Below are 17713 nucleotides of genomic sequence, written 5' to 3' on the forward strand. Positions count from 1 at the left end.
GTTCTTCACATTTCAAGTCTTCTTAATTAACCCCCCCTACACAAAATATGAGTTTGCTATAGATGAAACTTGGGGTCCTGACCCCAAGTGGGGTCGCCTGGCCCCTTCCACGTGGTCGCCAGGACAGATTGGCGGCGGCAAGTGAAGAAAACTGACAAGCCTTTTGGGAACAAGGCAGTTCTGTGGCACCATGCCTTCTTGAGGACAAGAGGTCAGAGGACAGTCTACCTTTTCAGGAAATTTCTTTCCAGATCAAGTGTGGGGAAGATGCAACACCTGGTTTGCATGCAGAAGGTTCCCAAGTTCAGGTGCCTGCCTGGTGGTTTCAGGAGAATGGCTGCCTGGTCACATGGTTGATAAAGACCCGCTCAGACGTGGTAGACACAGCAGGGCCCAACAGACCAGTGGTTTGACTAAACGTCATGTTCAAGCCTGTGGTCCCACGCAGTTATTTGGGGTTTAGCCCAGTAGGACTGACTTCTGAGTACACATGTGATCAGATTGGGAATTACAAATTGCCTGCCCCTCCTGGGGATTGAAATAAGTTTACTAGAAATTGCGAGGGGTGAATCTAAGTTCAGTTTGGGGAACAACCCCCCACCCACACACACACATCCTTCTCTGATAGCAGAAAAGGAGATGCTTTTTTGTTGCAGAGCTGTGCTTTCTCCTTCCTTCACTCTTCCTATTCTCTCTTTCATAGCCAAGAAGCCATTAGGGTGGAAACAAGGCAAAAAGGAGCCTATACCTACCGCTGGATTCTCTTTGAGGCACAGAGCAGCACCAGGATGAAAATGAATATTGACTGCAGCTCTCGTGTGCCAGTATTCTTAAACAAAGAGGGCAGCAAATTCCTTCCTATGTAGGACAAGCTTCCTTTCCACGAGTGACCTGGACAGGGTGTTTATATAACACCATGCCTAAGTAAAGAGGAACAGGAAGAGGTTGTAATTAAGATGGCAAAGCAAGTTGTCTTTTGGCCAGTCCCTAAAGAGGTGGTTCTGTGCTTTTACAAACTAAACAGCATGCCCATCCCCACTTTCCCATGTTTCAAAGCCTGCAGTTAGCACTTATGTACCTGAATATATATGTATATAATATATAGAAAGTCAGACTGAAAATGTCCTCTGAAAGCACTTATGTAGAAAAGCCTGTTCATTGAAGAAATTTATTCTGTGTACTGGCTGCTTTAAAGACAAGTACACTGAAAAAAGTTTTTAAAAATGTGGTGGTAGAAACTGCCAGCAAGTTACAGCTGTGTTATAGTGACCCCATTTCCCGGTCAAGAGATGAACACAGGTGGTTTGCCTCTGCATAGCAACCCTGGCCTCCCATCCAAGTCCTAAGTAGGTCCAGCCCTGCTTAGTTTCCAAGCTCTCAGGCTATTTAGGGCCACTCAGCCTCTTAATTTTGGTACACTTCACAGAGCAATTTCCCCCCCAAATTAAACATAATCTACGTTTTCCTGTTACCCAGCCCGCCCCCTTCCCTGGTCACCATCACATTTCCTCCCAATAAGTATCTATGGATTTTTTTTTTTTGGGTGCTGTGATGCTTGCGTGTACCCATATCAACAAGTAACATTCAAGGCTTCCGAGAGTCATCATCCCTCCCCGTATCACATGGATCCAAACCAAATATAACAAGAAATCACTTGGCTTGCTATTATCATGAAACTAGTAAGAGTATCAGCCCATCTGTCCATCTATGGTAAGCATAACTCACCAGAGAATAAAACCGATGAGGTTAGCCATTCAGTTGAATCCGACTCTTGGTGATCCTAAGGCTCAAATGTCGCCACAATTTCCAATCTTGACCACTTTTTAGTTGTGTAATGTTTTGGCTGGTGTCCATTTTGATCGTATCTAACCACCACATCCTTTGTTGGTCTGGTTTCCTTTTTCCACTGACCAATCCTAGCAGAATTGCTTTCTCCATCAAGTTGGATCGCATGATATGGCCAAAGTAAGTGAGCCAGAATGTCATGATTTTGTCTACTAGCGATATAGCAAACTTTATGTGCTGTAATTTTTCCTTGTTTGTGACTTTTGTTCTTCATGGAAAACTAGGAGCCTCAAAAATGGACACAAGCTTCCAGTTGACTATGCGAGTCAGAGGGCCAAAACTGAAAGGCATGGGAATATCTTGGCCCAGGTTATTTTGACTCCACTCTCCATGGTATTTGCAAAGGGAAAGCTAAGAGTCTCTGTGGAAGGAATAACTCATTAGAAAATAGATTCAAATGAGTAGCCGTGTTGGTCTGAAGCAGCACAATAAAATCAGAGTCCAGGAGCACCTTTAAGACCAACAAAGATTTATTCAAGGCGTGAGCTTTCGAGTGTCTAAGGGTGCTGCTTGAAAGCTCACCCACTCGAAAGCTCACGCCTTGAATAAATCTTTGTTGGTCTTAAAGGTGCTACTGGACTCTGATTTCATTAGAAAATAATGTGGGTTGTAATTTACAAAATCTTCATGTTACAAAACCTTTGTTAGAAGAGTTGGTTTTTGTACCCTGCTTTTTACCACCCAAACGACTCTCAAAGCAGCATAAAATTGCCTTTTTATTCGATATATATATATATATATATATGAGCTTTCATGTGCATGTACACTTCATGTCTCTGAAGAAGCGTGCATGCATGCATGCACGCGAAAGCTGCTTATTCGGTCCTAAAGATGCTTTTTCCTCTGTCAGACCGGCCCTGCACGGTTACCCACCTGGACCTCTTCCTAGCGCGTGTGACAGAAAATCCCGGCAGTGTCAATCAGCCACGCGGCTGCTTTCGTCCTCCTAAACCCCCTGACGCAATGCCCGGGATCAGCACGAGGGCCGCCCGACAGAGCTGTGCAACGTGGCTCTCGCGGCTGCAATTTGACCCGCCAGCTCTTGAGAAAGCGACACAAAGCAGTTGGAGCGCGACTTAAAAAGTATAATAAAAAAGGACAGCAGGCGGCTTACTGCCGTGCAAAACTTCACTAGCTGGCATTGCATTTAGCACAACAACGCTGGAGCCCAATGGCACACAGGGGTGAGCAATGTGCGGCCCTCCAGATGTCCATGGACTACAATTCCCATGAGCCCCTGCCAGCAAATGCTGGCAGGGGCTCATGGGAATTGTAGTCCATGGACATCTGGAGGGCTACACTTTGCCCATCCCTGGTTCAGACCAACAAATGATTCATTCCGGTCTTGAGCTTTAGTGGCATGCATGTTGGTCCGTTGGTCCGAAAGGTGCCATTGGTCTCCAGTTCTGCTGTCAATCCGATTCGCTGCAATCGCAGTTTAGGAACAGGCGCCACGCCTTGCGAGCGAACACCGTTATTTGAATGCACGCCGCTGCTGCAATTGCACGGAAAGCTCCGAAGAGCCCGCTGGAACCAGCCCTCTCTCCTCGCGCCACGCGGCCAATCCCCGCGCGCCAAGCGCCCCTTGCCCGCCGCGCCCCGCCCCGCTCGCGCCCCGTGGCCACACCCACCTCCCCTGTCGGCTCGTCCCCACCGCTCCAGAGAGACACGTCACTGCTCGCCTCTCAACCAAACCGCTCGCTCGCCGCACGACAACCGCCCCTGGGCCTGCGTGATCTCTCGCCAATCGGGAGCCGAGGCTGCGGGAGCGCGTCTCTCAAACTTCCTCTCCGGTGAGAGACAAGGCTGGCGCCCAATGAGCTGACGGGAAGAGAGGGCGTTCTGGGCCCTCGGGCATGACGGAGGCAGATTTGTACCAATAGCGCGGCCGCGGTTCAGGCCGGAGAGGCGGGCCGACGCTGCAGTAGGGGGTAGGTGAGCGTGGAGCGGATGGCTGAGGGAGCGGGACGGACAGCGAGTCCCGAGTCCCAGGTGAGACGGGCGGCGCCTGAGGGGGAAAGAGCCGGGTGGCGCGGGCGGGCGGAGGGCGTGGGCGTTGCTCCCTGAGGGAGAAAAGGCCTGGTCGGGAGTCTTACAGGAAAAAAATCCCTGCATGTTTTCACCAGGGGGGGGGGTGGAGGAGAGAAAAATCATGTCCCCCTCGCGAGCCTCCTGACTTGAAAGGGCAACCTCCCTGCGCCTAGAAAAGTAGCCTCTCAGGGGGAGAGCCTTGTCGTTGCAATGCTGCTTTTCTGCTTGCAGGGCGTCTGTCTGTCCAAAGGCTGGAGGGCGTGGAAATGGGGCGTTGTTGGGATACCGTTCCCGGCCTCGCTTCATCATCCTGCCAAAGCCTGTCTTAACAGCCACCTCGCCAAAATGCTTCAAATTGTGGGTCTGTCAGGGACCCGGCAGGAGCTACTTATAGGCTGGTAGGAGAGGTGCGATAACGGAGTGGGACTGGTGGTAGTACCATTTAAAGACCTTACGGCCTAAGTCTGATTTCTATTCCTTCTGATGCTAATAGCATAGTTAGTTGTTGTGTTGTGGGTTTTTTTCCCTTTTTGTGTTGCATAGTGATAACTCCAGAGGGGTAGCTGTATTACAAGAGTCTCCAGGCACTTTAAGAACAGCGGGATCCAGCCATGTAAAATTCAGCCCTAGTCAACAGAGATACAGGGAGTATGTTCAGGCGGGTAGCTGTGTGGGCCTGAAGCAGCGGAAGAATATTGGAATCCAGTTGAACCTTTAAAACCAATCAAGTTTTGTTCAAGGCATAAGCTTTCATCAGTATGCACCCTTTTTGTCTGTTTATTTATTTAATTATATTTATATACCGTTCTCCCCTGAAAATCAGGACTGTTTACATGGAACTTAACGAACAGGGAACAGTACAGATAACTTAGTAATAGTAAACAGTAACAATAGAGTGTTGATGGTAGAACAGTATGATGGAACAGTAGAACAATGGTGATGACAGTAATTTGACTCCAACATACTGACAGCCACGTGGCTTGGACAATCAGCAGTGGTTTTCATGGTAGGAAGGTGATTTGTTCAGGTCAACCCCAACCAAGTGCCTGGTGGAGGAGCTCCCTTTTATAGGCCCTGCGGAATTGTTCAAGTTCCATCAGTACTTCAGATACAATAAAACTTTCCTCAACCTTTACATACAATAATTTAATTTTTATAGTCCGCTTTCCCTAGTTGGCTTAGCGTGGGTAACGACGATATTACAGTATAGGTGTAGAGTGGGTAGATGAATGGGTTTAAGGTCTAGTCGCATACATGATGATACAAGAAAATGGCAGTAAATTAGCATACAGATCTGAGAATTAAGTTTGAATCCAGTAGCTCCTTGAAGACCAGCAGTGTTTCTGTTTCATTGTATCTAAAAAAACTTGCATGTACAGTATTTGCTGGCGTATAAGACTACTTTCCCCCCCTGAAAATCATGCCTCCAAGTGGGGGGGTCGTCTTATACGCTGGGTGCACTTCAGTTGGGATAGACATAGTGGCCCATAGTACTGTATTTTGAATGGAAATGTTGAGGGGTCGTCTTATACGCCCAGTCGTCTTATACGCCAGCAAATACGGTACACAAAATCTTATTATACCTTGAATAAAACTCGGTTGACCTTGAAGGTACCACTGGACTCAAGTTTTGTTCTATAGGCCTTATGTGTTCTGCATGCTTGTCTACATAAAAGCACAGTACAGCAGTATCCGCTTGTGGCACCTGAGAAAGCAGGCTGTAGTTTAGGTGTGGCCAAACTGTGGCTCTCCAGATGTCCATGGGCTATATTTCCCATGAGCTTCTGTTGACAGAGTATGCATGTTCATAAAACTGAAAAGAATGCCTTCATTCAAGCTTCACACATTTAGAAACATAAGCTACTGGGTATGTTTTGTGTCATTTGAAAGGAGCTGTGATGACTGGGAAGGTAAAGATATTGGAGCAATTGATGGAGACCGCTATTTAAGGGCATGAATTACGGTATTGGATCAGATCCTTAAGGAAATTCTTTGTTTGGGAGTGTCATTTGGATAAGTGACTAAACCTATGACCTTTTAGGTTGTCTGTGGTGGAGAAGACCATGTGCAAGCTGCCTAGGGAACACCTTTGCTTGTAATTATCTAATTTGGAGAGCCTGAATAACTGAATGCTTAGCTCAGCTTTTCTTCACCTTGTTCATCTTTTGTTTTCCTTTCAGGTGTTTAAGTATTGCCTTTTGTTGCCTTTGCCAAAATGACCAAGTTAGGATTTCTCCGTTTGTCCTATGAAAAACAAGACACCCTCCTCAAGCTTCTCATCCTGTCAATGGCAGCTGTGCTGTGTAAGTTCAGGCTTTTAAAATGCTGAAGTAAGAGTGCATGGCATACTCCTAGCGTTCTTGTAGCTTAAGTTGCATGTTGGGTCATGGATGCTTGGACCTCACGTTTTTCTGCCTCTGAGCTAGAGGCTTAGTTGATGGCTGTAATATTTTCTAGTTAAACTTTTGTATTTCTAGCAGCAAAGTAATCGTTTTATTTGTGATAATTTGCATTGATTGTCCTTCCTTTCATATTGTAGCTTTCTCTACCCGACTGTTCTCTGTCCTGAGATTTGAGAGTGTCATTCATGAATTTGATCCGTAAGTAGCTCAGTTTTCACTGTCGGTCTTCTTAGTTTTGTGAGATTGATTGTCACACTACATTAGGTGTTGATTATATTTCCCTTTTGTAGTGTGTTAACTGTACAAAGAACTGTGCAGATTATTATATTTTAATCCTAGAGGTTTTAGAATGCTTCATGATGGTTAACTGTTTTTTGGGCTAATCGCAATAAGAGTTGCCTTGGTGGGTTCAGTAGTAGTTCTAATATCTATTCTAGACAGTTCCACCCAGGTCTTACACAGGCTAGGTCTCTAGAAGCTGAAAGGATGAGAATATTTGAAATACTATTATCTAGAGCAGCGGTAGTCAAACTGCGGCCCTCCAGATGTCCATGGACTACAATTCCCAGGAGCCCTTGCCAGCATTCACCAGCGAATGCTGGCAAGGGCTCCTGGGAATTGTAGTCCATGGACATCTGGAGGGCCGCAGTTTGACTACCCCTGAACTAAAGTAACACCCCAAGGCCAATTAAATCCAATTCTTTAAAGAATGGCTTGAAAAAAAAATCACTTGGTTGCAGAAAAATGCTTTAGGGAAGTGGTGGTGTTTTCACAGCAGATGTCCAGTGAGTGGAACTTGCACAAGATAATGCACTCTTTGGCATATGGTAGCACATGTTCCTGAACAAGTCATTAGAAACGGAACAGAAGATTGGGTGCTTCTGGTTGTCTGTTGTAAAGAATCAGTTGCTAGATGGGAGCTCATTTTTCGTGTGTGTGTTTGGTTCAAACAAATATCATTTCCTGAAAGAAGTCATTTAGCCTTTAAGCTGGTGGTAATATGTGCGTTATATTTGGCAGAGCTTCTACATAAGCATATTAACTGAAGGCTGAGATTGTAATATAAAGAGAGTGAATGGTGTTTCCGATGTCCACCTGGAACCTGGACATTCCGGCATAAGCTTAAATTCTCTGTTGATATTGCAGCTATTTTAATTACCGTACAACTCGCTTCCTGGCAGAAGAGGGTTTCTACAAATTCCACAACTGGTTTGATGACCGAGCATGGTACCCCCTGGGGAGGATCATTGGTGGAACTATCTATCCAGGTAAAAAGCAGGACTCATCTTGAGGTACAAGCACAGGGGACCTGTATTTAAGGTTTTTTAATTGTCTTTTGACCATCTTTCTTGGCTCTGTGAAACTCTGTGGCTGAAAGCTACTTGAGAGATTAGTAAGTGCTGCTATTGATTCTGCGGTAGTAATGTACTTATTCAGAATGGCATTAGTGTTTTAGTAAAAAAGCGGAAATAATACATTCAAATGTTTCTGTTGATTTGCTCATATCAGTCAGCCACTGATGGGCCAGTGAAAGCCTCAGAGAGCCCATTCAGGCTTAATTCAGTTTGATCTGCATAGCCAGTGATGTTTCTTTTATTTACTTTTGTGTCAGGCTTAATGATCACATCTGCAGCAATCTACCATGTTCTGCACTTCTTCCATATTACAATTGATATCCGAAATGTTTGCGTGTTCCTGGCTCCCCTTTTTTCCTCTTTCACCACTATCGTAACGTATCATCTCACCAAAGAGCTCAAGGTAAAAACAAGGGTGAAGCATAATTTCTGGATTTAAAGCAGTGCTCTCCATGGCTTGATTTATTTGCATATCACTGCATAAGAGCTGAGGCTGGAATTGTTGGTTTCTAATGTTTGCTATTTTGCCACCTATTGATTATTTGTTTCTTAAGTCAGATTTATCTAGCAGGTCATATTATGCCTGTGATCTTAAATCAATATACTTTGAACTTCTTTCCATACTTGGTGCCCGTGTGATATCTGTCATGAGTACTCTCCCCTTGATTAGAATAATCACAGCTAAGAAAATCTTATTAATTTGAGGAATCATCTTGGCTGTAATAATGTTCAGGCATTTAATATCTATGGTTATACATATGACAGAACTTGTTATTGATTGGAATGTTGGTATCTCTTTAAATTTATCCCCCCCTCTGTAATGTAGGATGCTGGGGCAGGTCTCTTAGCTGCTGCGATGATTGCTGTGGTACCAGGTTACATTTCTCGTTCTGTTGCTGGGTCCTATGACAATGAAGGTGAGTGAATCAGAGAGTGTAATTTTGATCCAATAACAGGTACCTCTGGGGAATCAGTGTAAGTTGATAAAGGGAACTTGTGGTCCCAGCTGTTACCTGATGCTTGAAGGAAATCTTGGTCCAAGAAAGCCTACCGACTTGTAATGTGATCTTTTAAGGACAATGTAACCTCTTCTAAAGGGAGCATTTTTATTAACTCACTGAACTTCCTAGGAATAATATGAATTGCAAATAAGAGATGCAGCGTTATTTTTTTCCTTATATTTTGTTATATTAAAAATAATGGTGTAATTTTGGGTGCAATATAATGACAGCCTGTTACTCTTATAAATAAGATAAAAGTATAAACTAAATAAACAGCATTGTTTAGTGAAGCATGTTTTACTCTGTTATAGGTTTTGGAGGTACCGTTGTGCATTTTGTTTGCAATAATCTTTCAAGTTTTACTTTATCTGCAGGTATTGCCATATTTTGTATGCTTCTGACTTACTACATGTGGATCAAAGCAGTGAAGACAGGCTCCATTTATTGGGCAGCCATGTGTGCACTTGCCTATTTCTACATGGTGAGTGAGAGTTTTTAGTCACATTCTTTCTTGAGGAATTTGTCAGCTGGCCCTGCTGTGGGATGATGAGAAAGGGGGGACAGTAGAATAAGTGCAGCTTGAGTAGAATGTATCTTGCACTCTTAGAACCAGCTGAGCTGTCATGGCTTTCAGCTTCCCCAAATTATTCAGGGAGTGAGTTTTATAAATGGACTATATATCTCCGAACGCATGCTGGGAGACAACAGCACAGTGACGTATGTGCAGTGTGCCCTGCTTCTAGACATTGAGGCATCTGTTTGGCTGTGCTAAGTAATAGGAAGCTGGAACTATAGATCTGATCCAGTAGTGCTCTTTTGTTGGCCTTAGCACTACCTCTGTAATATCATGTGCAAGGTTATTTGGCTGTTTTTGCAAGTGGTCAAATTATATGCTTAAGGAAACCCCAGCAGTGTGTAACAAATCTAGGTGGCAAAAATAAGTTGCTGTAATGTTGTTACATAGAATGGAGAAAAGCAAATGTTAAAGAATGCACACTAGAAGTGTTAAGTGCAATATATTAACCAGTGTGTGCTATCAATAAAATCTAAGAATGCATATATATGGCAACATTAATCTTACAAAGGACTTGCATCTCTACATAATATCAACCTGCTTTAGCTTGAGTAGCAAACAAAGAAAAAAAAAGGCCTTGACAGAAATATTTCCAACTTTCGAACCGTGCAGCCTTGAAGTTCTTAGAAACTTTGATGGCAAGCAGCCAAAAGTGTGATGACACACTTCCCAGGTATCATACTGTCAGTTTTGAACAGCTCTTTTTCATAAGATTTCAAAAAGTCAAAGCCTTCATTATTTTGAAGAACAAAATAAGACATCTTTATCTCAACAATCACATTAATTTTAGTACAGAAGGCAGCAGGCAATTCTGCATGTCTGAGATGTTTAAACAAATGTCTTTGGTTTGCTGAACAGCAGTGTTGTGTCGGTCATTGTTGTAATTTTATGGTCTTTATTGCATCTGGAGGAATGATCACTTGTGTGCCTCTTTTCCCTGCCCTCTTTCAGGTCTCTTCATGGGGTGGCTACGTGTTTTTGATTAACCTCATTCCTCTCCATGTCCTGGTGCTGATGCTGACTGGACGGTTCTCTCATCGGATATATGTGGCCTACTGTACAGTATATTGCTTGGGAACTATCTTATCCATGCAGATCTCTTTTGTTGGCTTTCAGGTGAGGGAAGATCATTGACTGACTTTGTAAGGTTGATGGAGTTGATTTTTGAATTGATTTTTGCTATATATTCCCCGTCATATAAGAAGATCATAGTCTGAGGAAGATTGCACTCGAAAGCTCACGCCTTGAATAAATCTTTGTTGGTCTTAAAGGTGTTACTGGACTCTGATTTTATTGTGCCACTTCAGACCAACACGGCTACTCATTTGAATCATTGACTTTGTAACTTCTCTAGCATCTATATGAAGGGAAAAGATCAGGGGTCTGTCTTCAGATATAACTTCCAGTTTAATAGGGGTTTATTTGGTGATCAACTTCACAAAGTATTTCACGAAGAGATTTCGTGAAGTAAATCTCTTCATGAAGTACCATAATTCCTGCAATATCTTTCCTTTTTGGTAGTCACAGAACTGTATGTTCTCTCTGGGCTTTGTCATGAGCATGGTGTGATAAATTCTGGTGCATGGGTGTAGGAATTTATGTGAAAGAAAGGATATCAAATAAGTAGCAGGAAAAATAGATTAAAATAGTGGGCCAACTTTTACCAATGGTGATCTAGTTGTCCTTGCTCGGTCCAGCTGTTTATAATGATAAATATTTTGTGTCAGGGGCTGAAGGCATGGCTCATGATGCTTCTGCAAGACTGGGCAAAAGAGAAATTGTTTTAGTATAACAAAGTGCAGCTCAACTGGACCTTTTCATTTTTTCCCTATTCAGCCTGTCCTGTCATCTGAACATATGGCTGCGTTGGGTGTCTTTGGCCTATGTCAGATCCATGCCTTTGTGGATTACCTACGCAGCAAACTCAACCCTCAGCAATTTGAGATTCTCTTCCGGAGTGTGATCTCCCTGGTTGGGTTTGTCCTTCTAACAATAGGAGCTGTTCTGATGCTGACAGGTGTGGTGATTTTATTGCTGCTAAAATACATGCTGACTTTATCTGGTCTTTATGCTTTTAATAGGAATGTTAGACTAGAAACAGTTTGCTAGTCCCTGGACCTCGGTTTGAGAAATTTTGCATTAAACTGTATCTGCTTAAATCAGAGACTCTTCAGATTAATGAGGTGCTGTCCTGAGGATGCTTTAACAGAATGACTGTAGCTGCAAAGTAGTTTGATTCCCTCACTATGGGACAGAGCAAAGATGTCTATTTGATACAAACTGAATGTTCTTTGGCATTTTTGAGATGCATGAAGGTTGGCTGAGCTTATCTGTTAAATTCTACTAAATTTCTAAATATCTGGGAACTTCAAGTGTGATTTGAAATTGTTTCGGTTTGAGAGACATTCATGCCCTATAATAAAACTATCAGTTGTCTGTATGTAAATACGGATCTCCTGTCTCTGCCAGGAAAAATTTCTCCATGGACTGGTCGCTTCTACTCGCTGCTGGATCCTTCCTATGCAAAGAATAATATCCCCATCATTGCCTCAGTCTCTGAGCACCAGCCCACCACATGGTCTTCTTATTACTTTGACCTGCAGCTTCTTGTTTTTATGTTCCCAGGTGAGTGTAGCATTGATCCTTAATAATAAATGTTTTTTATAGTTTGTCTTCTCGATAGCTGTTCTTTTAAAAGAACAGCAGGAGCCCGACGTATTGTTTTAGAAAATTAGTGGTCTCTTCCAATAGTAATCAACAAGATGATATTATAAGAGGAAAGTTGACTTATCTCTCCCTCTCTTACAGTTGGTCTGTATTACTGTTTCAGTAACCTGTCTGATGCCCGCATTTTTATCATCATGTATGGTGTGACCAGCATGTACTTTTCTGCAGTGATGGTGAGGACTGAATCGGCTAATCTGGGGATTTGCCAGTTTGGGAGTGGGTCAATAGAGAAAACCATTGAAAATCGAGTTCTTCTCATTTTATTTGCCTTAGCGATCTATCTTACTGAGGCTTCATATGACGAGTGTTTTTAGGAGTACGTCAGTTCAAAATTAAGCATGTCTCCATTTTAATCCAGCCTTCTCATGTTTAAGGGAGCATCACCTAGGAGAAAGGGATAATGTCATGGTGAAAGGGGGTAGTGATTGCTACACCACCTTTTAATATTCATTCTGTTTACTTGGGCATCAGTTGGAGACTCCACAATCAAAGTAACTTCATGAATTTAGGGAAATGTTTAATTCTTTTGCACTCCCTCCATTTTTTGTTTTCACCTGCATATTGGGTTGTTGTTTTTACAGGTTCGTCTCATGCTGGTATTGGCTCCAGTAATGTGTATTCTGTCTGGCATTGGAGTTTCCCAAGTGCTGTCCACTTATATGAAAAACCTGGATATCAGTCGACCAGACAAGAAATCGAAAAAGCAACAGGATTCTACTTACCCCATCAAAAACGAAGTGAGTGGCTGCATGAGGAAGGTTTAAAATGAGGGGTATGGGGTTCTCCTCTCAGAAGAACACAGCAAACTAGAAAAGTATTGTGGGAATTACACTAGGGTTTGCTTTAGTTGAATAGCATTTGTTCTGTTTATCATTTGGTTGCATCTGAATATTTTGTGAAGATTTTCCTTCTAAAGAATTATGATTTTTGCTGTCATAATTTCAGCTTCCATGTATTTTGATAGTCCCTGTCGCTTCCCTAGGTTGCCAGTGGCATGATCCTTGTGATGGCTTTCTTCTTGATCACCTACACTTTTCATTCGACTTGGGTGACCAGTGAAGCCTACTCTTCCCCCTCCATAGTGCTGTCTGCTCGTGGTGGTGATGGTAGCAGAATCATCTTTGATGACTTCAGAGAGGCTTATTACTGGCTTCGTCATAACACACCAGAGGTAATTCTCTCCAGATTGGTCAGCTTTAAGAATAGCAAAGAAAATAGAGTGCTGTTAACTCCTGATGGAGCAAGTATGTTTCCAGCGTTTATAGTGGTCAAAGTTTGAAATCTGTAGCTTGGATGCCTCTTAAACTTACTCCAAGGACATCAGCGTATATTGCTTTTTAGTTTTAGGAGTAGAAGTCGAACAACTGCATGGATTTGTACCTACTGGTTGTAAATACATAATGCTGTTGTCTGAAGGATTGATTCCCCCTTGTGGAATTTTGGTTAATGTTCTTTATACTGCCTGCTCTGTAACTTGGTCTAAATGTGGGGTGCCCATAACTTAATTCACAGAACCTCAGAGAGAAAAAAATTCTCACCTATAAATGTTTTTTTCTGATTTTTAAAGAGAAAAAAATGTTTTGCACTTTAGATAACTTGTTATAATATTAGGTCTTTAGTGATGACAAATTCACTATACTGGGATCACACCTGTGCAAAACAGTTGCACTTAGAGGAGTTATGAATTTATGTAAATTATAATGCAGTGGCTGCCAGCAAGCCTATGATACTGGCATAGAAAAAAATGTTTTTCTAGCCACTGTATTTTTTTTTTACATTCACAAATTAACTCGGATGAGTATGTTCGATTAATAGAAGTATGATATGTTGATTTTGCCTCTGTGTTTTGATTCAGGATGCCAAAGTTATGTCGTGGTGGGATTATGGATATCAAATAACGGCCATGGCAAACAGAACCATTCTCGTGGACAACAACACTTGGAATAATACGCACATTTCTCGAGTTGGTCAGGTAGGTATAGAGATGCGAAGCCCCAGGGGGAAAAATTAGAATTTTAGAAAAAACACCCCCCAGCTTTTTTATTGGAAAAACAGACATCTTTGTGAGCACTGAATGAAAAAAAAATCTATGGAATATTTTCACTTTTAGAATGAATGTGGGGAGGGTGGAGGGTTTTTCAGGAATTTCTGGATCGCCTATCAAACAGAACTCTTCATCTCTAGCTTGGTTCTGCAGTTTAGTAAGTTGCAGTGTTTTTTTACTAGCAATCTTGAGAAATTATGGATATGATGTTTTAAGGTCCAGAGGTGTCATGCTTATTTGTTATGCGGACCAGATTGGACATAAATGTAACTTTGTCAGACGGTCCATGTCTGCCATAAAGTATAATGCCAATTAACCATATTTTTTACCCAAAAGACCAACATGCTTCAAACATTAGCATTTTTACAGCATTTCCTTAGAGTATCTTTCTGATGCCCACCCTCCCACTTCCACTGTCCATTATTCCCAATAAAGATAATGATCAGTTGCTCTTGGGCCAGTCCTAGATGGACAGGTACTGGCCATATATTTGACACCCATGGTCTTAATTCCTCCTTTCAAATAAGTGATTCAGAGAAGTTGTGGTAATTGACATACTGTGAACTTATGCAGTTGTTTTGTTTTCAGGCCATGGCATCCACAGAAGAACGAGCATATGAGATTATGAGGGAGCTAGATGTCAGTTATGTGCTGGTAATTTTTGGAGGCCTCACTGGATATTCATCAGACGGTAATCTTGTCCATTTGTATATACATTTTATACCTTCCATCAAAATAACAATTGTATAACTTCAGTGATTTACTAATCTCCCCTATTAATGGTACAAATGCATGAGCAACTCACCTGATGCTAAGACATACCTCTTTTATGCATAAATACAGTGAGCTCATCATTGTTGTAGACAGTCCTTAGTAACCAGAACTGTGGAATGTAGGGTTTTCCCTCCTGTACTTAAAGCTTGTGGTTAGTTTGCAAACTGCATGTTCATCTGATAAGCAGTCCAATAGGCATTCCTACTGTATTCTGCTCTGCTGTGCTGGCAATTTGGTGAAGTCTCTCATTCATGTTGCTTTTATTTTCCACAGATATCAACAAATTTCTGTGGATGGTTCGAATTGGAGGGAGCACGGACACTGGCAAGCACATAAAAGAACACGATTACTATACACCAACTGGAGAGTTCCGCGTGGATAGGGAGGGCTCTCCAGTGCTGCTCAATTGCCTTATGTACAAAATGTGCTACTACCGCTTTGGGCAGGTGTACACAGAAGCCAGTAAGTGACTTTCATCAGAAAATGGCAGAAGAGGAGATTTGTCTTGGGAGTTGTATTTTATGGGACTAAATTCTTGGTTTCTATGTGAAAGTCTTCTGTTGAACACAATCACATTTCAGAATTTACAGTATAAATGAATTTCTTCCATCAGTTACTTTTCTTCCAGAACATTGACATAACTGTGCATTGGAGGAAGACTGGTTAGAAAAAATACTTAAGTCATATGTGTTAAAAATGAAGATAATATGAGCTGGTGGAGGGTACCACTAACAGTGAGAAGCTGCTGTGAGCTGTCACTTTTTCTCCCTCTGTTTCTAGAGCGTCCTCCAGGTTATGACAGAGTAAGGAATGCTGAGATTGGTAACAAAGACTTTGAGCTCGATGTACTGGAAGAGGCATATACCACAGAACACTGGTTGGTCCGAATATACAAGGTTAGCAAGCTCTGAGTTGTATCACCTGCTAAAGGGGAGGAGAGGTGAAGGCAACTGGGCATTTTCTACAAGCAGCTAATGTGAAATACCTTCTGTCTTCTTATGCGAGGTAGAAGTCTTAGGATGTCCTTTTTTAAAAACAAGGGTTCCATATTTTGAATTGGGCATTTATTTAAATGTATATCCCACTATTCTTTCATAGAACTCAGGACAGTGTATACAAGGTTCCAGAAGGTCTCTCTCATTCTGGACTTGGGTATGATGGGTCCAGTAGCAGGAAGACACGTATTGAAACTTCTAACTATACTATCCCAAGAAAGACTCTTTGCTCAACTGCCTGTTTTGTAGAGCGTTGTTTGATGGCTATATATGCACAATTTGTGATTTGCAGCACCCAGTTCTGACTAAGGAAAAGCCACTGCTATGTCAGCATCATCAGCAGTGTACTTCAGTTCTCTTGCCCTCAAGGTCCCCCTGTGAACCTGACCATTTCCCTATTCTCCCTCCAGTCTTCTACAGAGTTCTCTGCAGAGTTAGGTTGTAGAGCATGTTAGATGGCTGATGGTCAGTGTCAAGGCTCATCTCTAGCCTTATTTCTGGGTATTACTGAAACTAGAGAACTCATTGGTGCCTAACTATGAATTGAAAGATTAAATGAGAGAGCATAAAAAGGAATAGGAAGACATTTGAATTAAAATTCCATTCTTACTGCTTCCAAGTAACTTCCTGGTTAACAGTTGGAGAAAACTTGGTGTAAACCTAACTAACTGGTGTACCTATTTGAGTTCCTTTTTTGCCCTTTGAGGTTAGCTGGTCAGGGCAACACTGAGGAAGCAACAGGAACATATTACATATAGAGGTTCTTAACAAAGCACAGTGAGACTGGTAGCTAATTAGTCATTGGAGCTAATGAACACAGGAGACAGTTGCTTTTATTAGCTTGGGGACCTCCCCTCAATGCCTGAATTGCAGAAAGCTGAACATTTCAATATTGTCTTAACAGGTAAAGGACTTGGATAATCGAGGATTGTCAAGAACGTAATTTGCTTTCAGCTGTACCAGAATGAGCACTGACCGAGCCTTTGCCTGTGAGGCAGATGGGGTTTTTTTTATACTGTTTGTCAGTAAGCAGTTGGGGGGATTCATTTGACCAAGAAATGCTGTCCTCATGCAACAAGTCTGTATTAGAAGGAATGATTTTTATAAATATGAACCAACTACCAAATCAGAATTAGTACCTTTTATGATGGGAAAATTAAAAAGGGTATGTAAAAGTGTGTGTTCTTGATCATTAACCTTTTTCACATGATGGTTCGTAACAATAGCAGCCTGAATACCTGCAATTTAAACTAAGAGTGGATCTGTCACTGTTTATTTTCCATCTCATTTGCTCACTACATCTGTTGTGTATATTGCCTGGACTCTTTTCAAATTTTATACTGTGTGAAACATTTACTTCCTGTACGAAAACACAAAGTTCCCCATACCTATCTATGTTGAAAGCATGGCCTCCAAAGAATTAATTTGCTTCATTTATACTTTGCCTTTATCCCTGAATGGGACACAAAGCCACTTATATTCTCTCTTCCTCACAACAGCCGTGTGAGGTAGGTTGTGCAGAGTGTGTGTGTGATTGGCCCAAGGTCACCCAAATAAAACTGGAGTCCAGGGGCCACCTTAAAGAATACCAACATTTAATAATGTGAGTATTTGTGTGTCACAGCTCACTTTGCATATGTGGAAGTCCTGTATAAGGGAGAAGATTGTTGAGAGGGAGGGGAGTTAAGGTAGAGGGTACATTCCACCATGAACCTTCCAAGTGTGAAGCTGGGGTTGGGTAAAAAAATAGGTAAAAAGATAAAGTTGGATTTCAATCCAGTCATGAAACTTTCAAGTGTGTGAAACAAAACAGTAGTTACAAACAACAGGAGAGACATCAGGTTTGAGTAGGTGAACAGGTAATAAATTTTAGGTGAAAATTTACAGCCACTAGTATGCAGTTATAATTTGTGCACTCATTTATCTTCTTGCTTATCTGTTTGATCCTGTCATCTTAATTGTGCC

The 17713-nt window shown here is 42.1% G+C and overlaps 1 protein-coding gene across 1 annotated transcript; it reads left to right on the plus strand.

Moving 5' to 3' along the window:
• The first annotated feature begins 3699 nt into the window (after positions 1 to 3699).
• Positions 3700 to 16926, plus strand: STT3A (STT3 oligosaccharyltransferase complex catalytic subunit A). Its single transcript, XM_077304862.1, has 18 exons — positions 3700 to 3837; positions 6057 to 6179; positions 6416 to 6476; positions 7425 to 7546; positions 7891 to 8036; positions 8460 to 8550; positions 9009 to 9115; positions 10160 to 10324; positions 11045 to 11225; positions 11678 to 11833; positions 12017 to 12108; positions 12517 to 12672; positions 12918 to 13106; positions 13791 to 13907; positions 14568 to 14670; positions 15027 to 15215; positions 15534 to 15649; positions 16653 to 16926. Exons 2-18 carry the CDS (start codon positions 6092 to 6094, stop codon positions 16689 to 16691), a joined length of 2118 nt encoding a protein of 705 aa, XP_077160977.1. The 5' UTR covers positions 3700 to 3837; positions 6057 to 6091; the 3' UTR covers positions 16692 to 16926.
• Positions 16927 to 17713: the final 787 nt, after the last annotated feature.

The sequence above is a fragment of the Paroedura picta genome, chromosome 12 (genome assembly GCF_049243985.1).
Source record: "Paroedura picta isolate Pp20150507F chromosome 12, Ppicta_v3.0, whole genome shotgun sequence".
In the NCBI taxonomy this organism is placed as follows: domain Eukaryota; kingdom Metazoa; phylum Chordata; class Lepidosauria; order Squamata; family Gekkonidae; genus Paroedura; species Paroedura picta.